Below are 13,499 nucleotides of genomic sequence, written 5' to 3' on the forward strand. Positions count from 1 at the left end.
TGCACCAATTCCGTCACAAACTCGGGGCAGGGGGAGGAGAACAAAGCAAAACAAAAGCAAACACTCAAGCCCTTTCCTTTGTTCTCATTACAATGGGTAGGAGGGGGGACACACAACCCAAGAGGCGCCAGGAATCCCCGGGGCTTTTGATTATCATTTTCAATATAGGTGAGTGGGGGTTTACCGCCAGAGCTCTCCCTGCGCGCAATCCCTTTAAGCGAGTAATCCACGAGTGGGGCCTGCACCGTAATCCCCTGCTGCTGCGGCGGGGGAGTGTCCCGGGCCCGACAGGGTGGAAAACTGCCTCTGACCCCTTCCCGGACGGTGCCTCCGGGGACCCACCATCCCCTGCACCCGGCTTCCCCCTTCTAGGGACCTCCAGCAAGCCCCCGCCGAGAAGCTGTCCCTGCCCCGGTGCGGCGACACGGTGGCACCTGTGGGCATTAGTAGCGGCCGCCCCAGTAGCCTCTCCAGATGTGAGATCCGCCGACGGGAGCGTGTCCCTGCCCCAGTGCGGAGTTACCTCGGGGGGCGGAGCGGGGGAGGGATACGGTATCCCGATGCCCGGGAGAGGCTGCTGCTGGCGGCACAGGGGCACGGAGGAGAAGGGATCCTCGTTGACGTCAAGCGACCATAATATAACGATCGCTCGTTCATATCCGGGTCCCCGGGAGGCTTCCCCGGGCCGCGCTCGGCTGCGCGCCTTCGCGAAGTAAGGCGGTAGGCGGACGGGACAGGGCAGGGCAGAGGGCAGGGCGGCCGCTCGGAGGTGGCCGGAGGTGGTCGGCGGCGGCGGCAGAGGCAGCGGGGCGGCTAGCGCAGCATGCCCGCTGCCTCAGACACGCCTGCCTCTTGCCGCCGCTGCCCATGGAGATCGCGTTGGTGACTCTGGAGAACGGCGGCGCCACGGCCATCGTGGGCGGCGAGGATGCCGCGGCCGGCGGCAGCGGTGGCGGCGGTGGCGGCGGTGGCGGCAGCGGCGGCAGCACCGCCCGAGCCCGGCGGAGGAGCGACTTTCTCCACATCGCAGGCTCCGCCGCGCCACGGCTGAGCGACGGCATGGAGGGTGTCCCGTCGTCACCGCCGCCGTCTCCACCACCACCGGCGGATGAGGACCAGGACCGCGAGCAGCGCCCAGCGGCTCCCCAGGAAGGCGGCGAGAGGCGCGGCAGTGGCAGCGTGAGCAGCCTCAACGGCCAGGAAGCAGCGTGCGGAGTCCCCTCGCCGCCCCAACCGCCGCCCCGACAACCGGCGCCCCAACCGCCTCCCAAACCGCCACCCCGCGCCCCGCGCCCCGCCGCGGCCGTGGACATGGGCTCTGCGGAGGAAGGGGGGCATCGCCGGGGCATGGCCATGGCAGCAGCAGGCGAGGAGGAGGATGAGGCAGCGGCGGTGACGAACCGGGGCGCCCTGCACCACCAACGGGTGTTGATCAACATCTCGGGGCTCCGCTTCGAGACCCAGCTAGGGACCCTCAATCAGTTTCCTGACACGCTTCTGGGGGACCCAGACAAGCGCATGCGCTACTTCGACCCTCTCCGCAACGAGTACTTCTTCGACCGCAACCGGCCCAGCTTCGACGGCATCCTCTACTTCTACCAATCGGGGGGCAAGCTCCGCCGGCCGGTCAATGTCTCCATTGATGTGTTCACCGATGAGATCCGTTTCTACGAGTTGGGTGAGGAGGCCATGGAGCGCTTCCGGGAGGACGAGGGCTTCATCAAAGAGGAGGAGAAGCCTCTGCCCCGCAATGAGTTCCAACGCCAGGTCTGGCTCATCTTCGAGTATCCTGAGAGCTCCAGTTCAGCCCGGGCCATTGCCATTGTCTCTGTGCTGGTCATCCTCATCTCTATCATCACCTTCTGCCTGGAGACCCTGCCGGAATTCAGAGATGAGAGAGAGATGCCCATGCCCCTGCCCACACAGAGTGGAGCTTTGAATGGCACGACCGGGAGCTCCCCACCCATGAAGCCACCCAGCAGCCTTGCTGACCCATTCTTCATCATTGAGACCACCTGCGTGATCTGGTTCACCTTTGAGCTCCTTGTCCGCTTTTTTGCCTGCCCCAGCAAGCCCGAGTTCTCACGCAACATTATGAACATCATTGACATTGTGGCCATCATCCCCTACTTCATCACCCTGGGTACTGAGCTGGCCCATGAGCAACAGCAGCCTGGGGCTGGCAGTAGCAATGGGGGTGGGGGCCAGCAGCAAGCCATGTCCCTGGCAATCCTCAGAGTCATTCGCCTGGTCAGGGTCTTCAGGATTTTCAAGCTCTCCAGACACTCCAAGGGGCTGCAGATCTTGGGACAGACATTAAAAGCTAGCATGAGAGAGCTGGGCCTCCTTATCTTCTTCCTCTTCATTGGGGTGATCCTCTTCTCCAGTGCTGTTTACTTTGCTGAGGCAGATGACCCTGAGTCTCATTTCTCCAGCATCCCTGATGCTTTCTGGTGGGCAGTGGTAACCATGACTACTGTGGGCTATGGGGATATGCGACCTGTCACCGTAGGGGGCAAGATTGTGGGTTCATTGTGTGCCATTGCAGGTGTGCTCACCATTGCCCTGCCTGTCCCTGTCATTGTATCCAACTTCAACTACTTCTACCACCGAGAGACCGATCATGAAGAGCAAGCTATCCTCAAAGATGAACACAGCAGTGCTCAGGGTAGTACAGCTGGCGGAGATGCAAAGAGAAGATCCAGTAGAAACTCTCTGAACAAATCTGTTGTGCACTTGGAAAACAGCGAGGGGCTCAACAATGACACCAGCTCCCTAGAGAAAGCCAATATCAAAGCAAGAAGTAATGCAGACCTCAGAAGATCCCTCTATGCTCTTTGTCTGGACACCAACAGGGAAACAGACTTGTAAGGAGAGGAGAGAGAGTTCAGAGATGCAGAAGGGTTTGCTGGTGTCACAAACTAACTACTAGAATTATTATTTTGGTACCAATTTGTTTTGTTTTCTTTTTTAAAAGCCAGGCTATATTTTATAAATTGATCACCATACTGAGTAAGTTCTTCAGGAGTATGTGTTTTTTTTTTAATGTTCTTTTTCCATGACACAAAGGGTCACCTATTTTTAAAATAGACTAAGAATAAGCAATGCTCCGTGATGCAGGAGCTGGTAAACTGTGACAGCGCAAAACCCACTTTGTAGGAAACATCTTTTAGCAAACGGTTATTGGTTTTAAATGGGTTGTTTGTCACCAGTTCAGTTGCTCTAAGCTGGGGGGGGGTGGGGGATGTGTGTGTGGAGAATGAATGGATTTGGGGGTGGGGAGGGAGGGATGGGAGGAGGAGGTTGAGTTGTTTTTTTTTATATATATATAAATATAGACTGTAGTTTCAAAATGAAGTTATTCTGATATATATTTTATATCTGTATTTATGGTTGGAAGGGGGATGTCTTATTCCTGTGAAATACGACATCATTAAAGCACTTAGGAACATTTAGCTCAGCACTTTTCAGACTTTTCCACTTGTGATCAGTAATGATCCGGTTATCTCATCTGTGAAGTGAATTTGGTGCTTTGAATCCTCTAGCAGAAAAAAAACCCAAACAACAAACAACCCAAACACTTTTGTTGTCATCAATATATTAGTTTCCTGTGAGCCTTACATTATTAAATATTGTAGATATTATTCTTTACCAATAGTTTTATTAATTCCTATTTCTGAATTTCTAAGGAGTCTGATCCTGATCTTACTACCTTCACTCAAAAAGAAATGTGTGTGCAGCTTTTTCTTCTTTTTTTAAAAATTTCCTTCCCAATTTTACAGTTCAGCTATGTGAAGCTTTTGATTTATTTTACCTTTTTTCCCCCTCCAGTTTTGCATTTTTATACCTTTGTTATCTTTTTGAGACAGAAAGGAAAACAAAAACTAGTATCTGCTGTTGCTGGTTTCGATCCAAGTGCACAACAGATCAAAAACATGAAAGAGTGGATAGCTACAAGAAGAAAGTAGAATATATGAGTGCAATATCTGCACAACTATTTTCACTGTACCCTCCAGATTACTTTGACCATGTGTGTTGGGTCACCTTTACGTATCCATACCATTTCTTCACTGGTTTTAATTATCATAGACTGGAAACAGACGGCACTCGAGGAGCCTAATGTGGCACGCCGTGCTACTTAACTAACCATTGCGTGGCTTATAGCTTGGACTCAGACAGGAAAGCACAAAACACCCTGGTTTTCTTTTATTTCCAAATAAACCCTCCTTCAGTGCTTTGGATTTTACAGTTAAGATGCCGTTGAGAGATGAACGACACAATTCCTTTGTCGTGATAATGCGACGCTGGACGGCTTACTAGTGAAGGCTGACACAAAGTGGCTTCTTCAACTCAAAAGAGCTGTGTTACCAATTTTTTCTTGCCAAGGACAGCCCTGTTTTGCCCTCAAGTTGCTGGTTTATTGCTGAAGGATGTTTCATGCCTTTACCATGTTCGGCGGCGCAGCAAGACTAGCAGAAGGAGAAGTCTTGATTGTCAGCGCTCAAGGTTTGTTCCTAACAAATTCTCTAATACAGTGAAGTGCTTGGCCAGATTTCTAACACATTTTCTAATACCATTATAATTTATACAAAGCAGAACTTTGAATTCTCTCATCTGGACTCAAGTTCTGCTTACCCGTGCCTTACTGTGCTGTTTAAAGATAATGGCTATATGCATGATGTTTTTTCCTTAGTAAAACCAGGCATGGTAAGTGTCAGGCGAGCAGCATTGTACATGTTTGGTATAAAAAATTGCCACACAAGGCTCAGGGGTGGAGGGGGAAGGAGGTTGAGTCTGATAATAGCGAACAAGATCTTTGAGATTAGATGTTGGTTTCTTGGTTGATTTGCTTGTGAATTTAGGTAGGAAATGGTGCTGTAATATGCTGAGAAACTCTGTGACAACCCTGACAGACAAAAGCGCCCAGCCCGGCTGCTCTCCAGACTCAGACAGATCTCCTGTTTGCTTTTACAGGAGTTTTTACATCAAGGTGAAGTGCAGAATTAGCCCTTTGGTGAGGCTGAACCTAAAATGAAACCAAGAAGTGGTGTAATTTGCCTATTGCACATGCTGAGATCTAGATCATTGATGGACCCACAGTGAAGCTTTTTCCCTCAGGCAAGTTGTTTGATTTACTTCAGTGTTTAAATACATCTAACTCCCAGCATAAATGCCAATTCAGTGAGTCTTTCAGGGTCAAATTTTATTTGTTTCTTCCTCTAACTGCTACCTCCAGCTTCCTGACTGTTTTTGTTTTCCATAATTCACTCTTCCAATTGCTCACTGTGCTGAATTAGGCTGTGGGCTCCTGAGAGTGGGGGCAATGTGTATATGAATCCCTTGTTTAGTAGAGGAACCCTACTTATAGCCAGGGCTTATGTGTATTGATCTCAATTACCTAACCGTAACCATTGCAATTAGTGGAGTAACACTGATGTAAAACTGCTGTTGGTGAAAACAGATCAGAGCTATAGGGAGTGAGTTGAGCCAATTTTGAAAGCCTGTTGCTGGTAGAATGCCTTGTCTTCATCCTTCCTATTCCCTGTTCTTCCTCCCACTGTGTGCCCTTTAGTTGCTTGACATGAACTAGGTCTGTCCTTGTGCAAACACACGTGTGAGTACTGCCTTCTCTTCCCGGAGCTGCTTGAGCTCACTAATCTGGCAGAAAATGCAACATAGCAGCAGCCACAACAACAAAGTAAAGTTTTTTTTAATGTCAAATTAGTGCATTCCAACTCACTAAGCAAGTAAGTGCCAGAGCCAGTGTAAGGAAGGGATGGAGAATGTCAACAGTGGGGGGAAGTGAGGAAGTAGTGAGGAGTGAAATCCTTACCCTTCAGTGGCGGCGAACAGTTAGATGATCACAACTGCTTGTTGCACTCGACTTGGTGTTTGCAGAAGGGCTGGGTCTTGCCAGGTGTATCTAAAGGAGGCCTACAAAAAGGCTGGGGAGGGACTTTTTAGGCTGTAAGGTAGTGATAGTGACTAGGGGGAATGGAGCAAAGCTGGAGGTGGGGAGATTCAGACTGAACGTGAGGAGGAAGTTGTTGAGCATGAGAGTGGTGAGAGGCTGGCATGGGTTGCCCAGGGAGGTGGTTGAGGCCCCATGGCTGGAGGTGTTTAAGGCCAGGCGCCTTTATCTTTCATCTGGAATCCACTTGGTAAAGCTTGCCTCTGGATTCTAGCATATGAGAGCAGAATTTATCCCATCCAAGGTCAAGCTCTGTGAGAGCAGAATACCCTGATTTCTGCACAGGGTTTGGTGCAAGCTTGTCAAATCACTCCTTGACCTTTGATTTGCACATGCTACATTTTTCCATAATAAAACAACATAACTTTCCACTAAAACCAGTTATTCTTAAAATAATGGTTAAAAATATTTGCCTGACCTGGCTTTCTAAATGGTCGTCAAGAGCGGTTCAGGTAAACCAGGCTTTGACACCTTCTTTACAAGGATGCATAATTTCTGTTGGCTTATAAGGTAGTAAAGAATTTGCCTTCTAATGAGAGAGGTTACTGCCAGACACTGAGCAATACAACCAGAAACATGCTTAGATCCCAGTTGGGCAAAGCACTTAGTGTGAACTCAGCTTTAAGCACATGCTCGAGTAAAGCATCAGATAGTTTAGGTGCACTGATCTTTAAGTTTCTTAATAATGACTTGCACACCCTGCTGAAACCTCAGAGCTGTCAATTCCCATTGGACTTTGGTGTGATTGTTTAGGTCCGTGGGACAATTTGTGAGCCTGAAACTAAGTGGTATGGCAGGACACTGTGATCAGAACACGATTTTTGCTACAGGAGGAGCACCTATTCCTGCATCAGTCTTCTGGACATGTTGAGTTGGAAAGTGAGTACTAAGGCTGTGTGCATGAAGAGTTGCAACTCGGGCCTGGATGAGAGTGTTAATTGTGCTTTCCAGCAGTGAGAGTCTGCTTTTGCTGCAATTGGTTTTGGTGTCAAGAAGCTTCATTGAGTTCAGTGGGCAGCATGTATTTGTGCCTGGGATACAAACAATGCAGATCATAGGATCAATCAGGTTGGAAGAGACCTCCAAGATCGAGACCTCATACCTTGCCCATGCAAGTTTCTGCTGCTAAAGAACAGGAGAGAAAGAGAACTAAGTTACTCTTGACAGAGCTTCTGTAAATGTGATATAGGAAGAGGGTTTGGACTATGTACAGCAGTTCTATGCTTATTAAAAGAAGGAAGTATTTCCAAATCATTATTGATCTTATGTTAGCTGACCTGGAATGAAAAGCAAGCTGAATAAAACCTCTTTGGAATATGGAAAGCCACAAAAATATCAGAGCTTAACGAAGAACAAATCATTGCAAGTATATATATAAAAAGAAGAAACAACTAAACAAACAATCCCAACCCAACATTTCCCCTCCCCCCCCCCCAACTCTTTTGGCTAGAAGCTCCCTCACAGCTGATTTCTCACAGGTCTGTATGCTGTAGTTGTCAGTGGCTTGTCATTTTGTGGGGGACAATATGTCCTGAAAATGCATTGCCCTTCCATTCCATCCATCTTGAGGCATGCTGAAATGAATGTTCTTTTGGGTCAGTGGTAATGCAAGTTTACCTTGCTTAGCCTGGCCCTCAGGGGAACTCTACATTCTCATTCTAAAAAATGATAAGCCAGTAACTAGCAGTTATATAACACCATTCATCTGCTGCTGCTTTGTGAACAATAGCACAACGCTCTTCAATTTACAAACAACTTAAAGCAAAGGCTATGCAAAGCTGTGAAGCCTTTCAAAGTGGGAGAAGGCTGAGAGAGGCACAAAAAAAAAAAGAGTGGGCTTGGCTGGTCTAGGATACCTAAAATATGAGGTCTCAGGGATAGAGGAAAATGTGGAAGGAGATTCACCCTGTGGTATTCTTTGTGGTCTTGTGGTCTCTTGTGTGGCTCTTGATGTCTGTGCAGGCAAGGGCTGTGTGCCAGCATCTGCGCACCATGACCCATCTGGTGGGGTCAGCGAACACAGAATGAGAATTAATGCTGCTTTGAGCAGCATGAGCAAATCCCTGTTTTGTGTGCTCTTTTGAAGAAAAAAATGGACTCTGTAAGGAGAAAATGCCATTGGAATGGGCTGCCCAGGGAGGTGGTGGAGTTGCCATCCCTGGAGGTGGTCAGGAAAAGAGTGGATGAGGCACTTAGTGCCATGGTCTAGTTGATTGGACAGAGCTGGGTGCTAGGTTGGACTGGAAGATCTTGGAGGTCTCTTCCAACCTGGTTGATTCTATGATTCTGTGAAAATGACACTTCTGGCTGTTTCTTGGCGTCTTGTGCTGCAGAGATCACTGTTCTGGTGGTGGTGGTGCTGAGGGCTTTTGGTTCACATATATTGAGCACTATTCTGAAGTTGCTTCCCTTCAGGTGCTGCCATTCACTTCACTTTAGATAGCGCAAAAGATCTGCACTTTCAAGTCTCACAGAAGGTATCTATGTACAGAAAAAGCCTTCCTCTTCTGAAAGGTGTCAGCAAAGCTAGCCGGGAGGTAAAACAGGGACATCACTTAGCATCATGTGGCAGTGTCATTTAATGATATTGAGGAAGGCAGCTATCTAGCTGAGGTTTGTTGGTGAGGTGTCATAAAGAGTTGTGAAACTTGACAAGAGCCTGCAGGCAGATTGCTGCCATGCTTAGGGAATAATTAAAAGAAGGCTTTAAAGACCTGATCAAGTCTTTGGCCTTGCTACTAGGCCACTGATGAGATCAATATGTTATACAGCAGTTAGTGTATGGAGAAACCTCACTAATCACATCAAGTGATTTAGGTTGGAAGGGACCTTGAAGATCATCTAGTTCCAGCCACCCTGCCATGGCCAGAGACATCTTCCATTAGACCAGCCCAAGACTTCATTCAACCTGGACTTGAACACCTCCAGAGTGTAGCCTGTTCCAATGTCTCCCTCACTGTAAAGCTGATGTTGGTGAGGTTGATCCTGTTTTAAGACAGAGGGGCAGCAAGGATGCTGTGAGGTAAAGCTTTAACAGCATCTACCTGCCTTCGGTATAGCTTTAGCCTGTCATTGTGTGAGCCTCAGTTTCAATTGCCTCCGTCAACAGGCTAACTTAACTATAAATACTTTACAAAATGAGATAAAAAAGGTCTTTGTAATAATACAACCTACACAACCCCCAAATGTTTGTTCCAAAATTCATTCTGTCAAAGCTTATATTATATTCAGCACCACAAGGTGTTGTCTTTTTTAAGAACATGCCCTTGTCGTGGAGGTCTCTTCCAACCTGGTTGATTCTGTGATTCTATGTTTTTATATTGGTTTGATTGGCTATTTTTGTCACTTCCTTGCCGTGTGCATCAACTGCTCCCTAGTTCTCATTGCTAAAATTCTGTTGCTTTAATTTGGGATCTAAGGGTGCTGATAGTCTTCAGTGAACCTGGATCGTGGCTGACTGACATCATAGTGTCAACCTGTAGTAGGTATAAACCAGAAATTCTCCACCAACACCTTGTGAGTCCTTTGGCCAGAAAACCCCCAACATTTGTATGATGAAATATTGTGAAAGCTCTGGGTTTAATGTAATTAACATTGTATGAAGTAAGAAGAAGATTTATCTTAATTGGAAGAGGAGGAAATGGAATTAGAAGTTGCGAAGATACATAATTTGTTTAAAGAGACAGAACATCATTCACATGAAATTAATATATAGAGAATATAATATAATAGAACAGAATAGAATCAAGCAGGTTGGAAGAGATCTCCAAGATCATCCACTCCAACCTATCACTCAGCCCTATGCAGTCAACTAGACCATGGCACTAAGTGCCTCATCCAGGCTTTTCTTGAGCACCTCCAGGGACGGTGACTCCACCACATATATTATTATATATACTCTATTACTTCTGTAATAGAGTGAAATAGTGTCCTTATGTCCTTATTTGCTGTTTTTTCTGATTCCCAGCTATCCGTCCTATATTCTTACCAGGCCTGAAAAATACAGACCCAGGCCTTGAAGATGTCTCTTTTACTTGGAAGCATTTTTTTCCTTCTCTCAATAATACCAGCAGGTGAAATAAAAGCTCATTTCTCTCCTCATAAGTATTGCAAGTAAGCATGCTTACATAGTATCACAGTATCACAGTATCATCAGGGTTGGAAGAGACCTCACAGATCATCAAGTCCAACCCTTTACCACAGAGCTCAAGTATAATTAGCAAAGCTTAGTTGAAATCACTTCTGCATTGAACGTAGGACCTACAGCTCCAAGTCATCATCACACTATCAGCACTGCCTTTGTTTTGTTCCCCATTGTTGTGTGTGTATCATAGAATCACAGAATAGTCTGGGTTGGAAGAGGCCTCCAAGGTCATCTATTCCAGCCTCCGCTGCTGTCAGCAGGACCATCCTCAACTAGATCAGGTTGGCCAGAGCCTTGCCAAGGCTAGAATATCACTCACCTAGAATATCTCCAGAGATGTGGCCTCAGCCACCTCTACGGAAACCTGTTCTGGTGTTCCACTACCCTCACGTTGCAGAACTTGTTCCTAACATCCAATCTAAATCCACTCTTCTCTAGTTTGAAGCCACTGCCCCTCATCCTATCACTATGCACCTTGATTTGTGCTTGTACCAGCTTGTGTGCTGCTTTCCATTGACCTAGCAGTTCAGCTGCCCTCTGTAAGATAATCCCACATCTTTTCACCAATGTGAATGATGAGTGGTAATGGTGTTTAAACTGGAAAAAGGGAGATTTAGACTGGATGTTAGGAAGAAGTTCTTTTCAGTGAGGGTGGTGAGACACTGGCACAGATTGCCCAGGGAGGTTGTGGCTGCTTCCTCCCTGGAAGTGTCCAAGACCAGGTTGGATGAGACCTTTAGCAACCTATTCTAGTGGGAAGTGTCTCTGCCTATGTTTGGGGGCCAGAACTGGATGATCTTTGAGGTCCCTTCTAACATAAACCATTCTATGATTTTATGATCTCTTCTGCTACTGGAATGCAGCACTAAGGACCCCCTCAGAGCCTTCTGTCCTCCAAGATGAACATCACCAACTCCCTCATCCTGTCCTCATAGCAGAGGTGCTCCAGCCCTTGGATCACCTTCATGGCCCTCCTTTGGATTCACTCCAACAGCTCTGTGTCCTTCTTATACTGGGGACACCAGAACTGGAAACAGCATTCAAGGAGCAGAAAAATGGGGAAGAGTAGAACTCACGAGAGCATGGAGATGTAATAAACACTAATTTTCAGGGCTGCAGTTTGTATGAAGATACTGGAGGAGAAGTTGCCATTTACATGTAGCAGATTGGTGGCAGAGCTACCTAAGGGTTTCTGGTGTGTGCAGGGAGCAGAAATTGGTAAAGTTCAGATTCTTTCCTTTGTATGGTTAACACTTCAGTGGTGGTGCCCCAACACTTAGTAATTCCCCCAGAAAATCTCACAAATCCACACCAGGGTTTTCTTTGCTTCCTCCATAGTTAGATTCTGCCATGCTTAATTTTCTCAAGCACATTCAACAATTTTCAAACCCCTTTCACCTCCTCATCCTTTCCCTCTTCTCTGTTTAACTGCAAGTAGAAACACATGTGGCTGGAGGTTGCAGCTGGAAATTGTTTGAATTAATTAAGCAGTGCAGCATTATACATCCCCCCCCCATATTGTTTAAAAGGATTGAAAATCTGAGGGGATGTAAATTGAGTGAAGACTTGAATGTGAATTTGCATGGCAAATTTTATGAGCATTTTAGTTCAAATTGCTGTAATTTTTTAAGTCAGTGCTGCATAAGAGGCTTATTTAAAGCAAAGTTCACTTGAAAATGCTTCTCCTTCTATTATTGTTATTAGTAATAGTAGTAGTATTAATGTTAGTGTTATTACAATATTAATTCTTAGAACATTTTAATGAAGAAATACATAGGCTTTAGCCTGCTGGCAAATTCTTGCCATGCAAGGGAATGATGCAAAGGAACAGTCAGTCTGGATGGTGACAAAGATTATTCTGGGAAGGAATAGAATCATAGAATCAAGCAGGTTGGAAGAGACCTCCAACATCATCCAGGCCAACCTAGCACCCAGCCCTAGCCAGTCAACTAGACCATGGCACTAAGTGCCTCATCCAGTCTTCTCTTGAACACCTCCAGGGACGATGACTCCACCACCTCCCTGGGCAGCCCATTCCAATGCCAATCACTCTCTCTGGCAACAACTTCCTCCTAACCTCCAGCCTAGACCTCCCCCAGCACAACTTGAGACTGCATCCCCTTGTTCTATTGGTGATTGCCTGGCAGAGGAGACTAACCCTCACCTGGCTACAGCCTCCCTTCAGGTAGTTGTAGACAGCAATGAGATCAGCCCTGAGCCTTCTCTTCTGCAGGCTGCACACCCCCAGCTCCCTCAGCTTTTCCTCACAGGGCTGTGCTCCAGGCCCCTCACCAGCTTTGTTGCCCTTCTCTGGACACCTTCCAGTACCTCAACATCTCTCTTGAATTGAGGAGTCCAGAACTGGACACAGTACTGGACACAAGACTCTCTAGCTACAGTCTAGCCACTGTGCTTTGAAGGACACAGTTCAAGAAAAGACTGAATGAGTGCCATGGTCTAGATGACTGGACAGGGCTGGGTGCTAGGTTGGACTGGATAATCCTGGATGTCTCTTCCAGCCTGGTTGACTCTATGATTTTATGATTCCTCCAGACAAAGAAGAAACAAAGGAAAGAGCAGGAATCTATAGCTGAGATATCAGGGCACTTGCCTAAGAAAGCAGATGACAGCTGCCAGAGTTGTTTCAGGATTTCAGTTGCTAGGCAAAATACCTACCCAATATCTCTTAAGAGCTGAAGGGATCCTACAGGATGGCTAGAGAGGGCTTTTCCCAAGGGTATCTAGCAATAGGACAAGGGAAAATGGTTTGAAGCTGAGAGAAAGTAGGTTTGGACTAGATCTTACAAGAAGTTCTTCAGTACAAGGGTGATGAGACTCTGGAATAGCCTGCCCAGAGAGGTTGTGGATGCCTCTTCCCTTGGGGCATTCCAGGCCAGGTTGGCTGAAGCCTTGACAGCCAAGTCTAGTTGAAAGTTGTCCGTGCCCATGGTGGGGAGTTTGGAGTAGATGAACTCTGAGGTCTCTTTCAACCTCAGCCATTCTATGATTGTCTTATGATCTTGTTTTGAAACTCTGCTGGATGCTTGGAAAGAAGGGACACAGACTCCTCAGGAGAGTGCGCTAAAGTGTAGGTCCAAAGCTGGCAGTGGCATTTGGAGTGAGACAATGATTGGACTCGATGACCTTAACTGCCTCTCCAGCCAAAACCATTCTATGATCTGCCAGCAGGCCTGGTGGAGGAAGTTCCAGGAAGCAGCAAAATTTTGATCACAATCCCATCACCCACTTCTGTTGCAAACTAACTGCCCCATTTCGTTGGGATAAGCTAATAACGTTAGTGGCTCTAATGCCAGCAGGTTAGAGATGCTCCAAACCTCCCTGCAGGTTAAAATTCTGTAGCCAAGGCATTTAAATCAGCATTTC

General features: G+C 47.0%; 1 protein-coding gene and 1 long non-coding RNA gene across 3 annotated transcripts in view; both read left to right on the forward strand.

Moving 5' to 3' along the window:
- The first annotated feature begins 651 nt into the window (after window positions 1-651).
- LOC135175115 (potassium voltage-gated channel subfamily A member 5-like) lies at window positions 652-3,217 on the forward strand. Its single transcript, XM_064142911.1, has one exon. The coding sequence runs from the start codon at window positions 868-870 to the stop codon at window positions 2,869-2,871; it is 2,004 nt and encodes a 667-aa protein (XP_063998981.1). The 5' UTR covers window positions 652-867; the 3' UTR covers window positions 2,872-3,217.
- An 81-nt stretch (window positions 3,218-3,298) lies between these two features.
- Window positions 3,299-13,499, forward strand: part of LOC135174805 (uncharacterized) — a 36,601-nt gene continuing 26,400 nt past the window's right edge. Inside the window, exons 1-3 of one of the 2 annotated variants that reach the window (XR_010302094.1) lie at window positions 3,299-4,506; window positions 4,975-5,118; window positions 6,725-6,850. This is a non-coding gene — a long non-coding RNA (uncharacterized LOC135174805). The remainder of the gene's footprint in view (window positions 4,507-4,974; window positions 5,119-6,724; window positions 6,851-13,499) is intronic. The other variant, XR_010302093.1, reaches the window with a different exon arrangement.

This window comes from Pogoniulus pusillus, chromosome 4 (genome assembly GCF_015220805.1).
Source record: "Pogoniulus pusillus isolate bPogPus1 chromosome 4, bPogPus1.pri, whole genome shotgun sequence".
In the NCBI taxonomy this organism is placed as follows: Eukaryota; Metazoa; Chordata; class Aves; order Piciformes; family Lybiidae; genus Pogoniulus; species Pogoniulus pusillus.

Excerpts from the sequence above, each read along its gene's own strand:
- LOC135175115 (XM_064142911.1), top strand. The coding sequence starts at position 868 with ATGGAGATCGCGTTGGTGACTCTGGAGAACGGCGGCGCCACGGCCATC.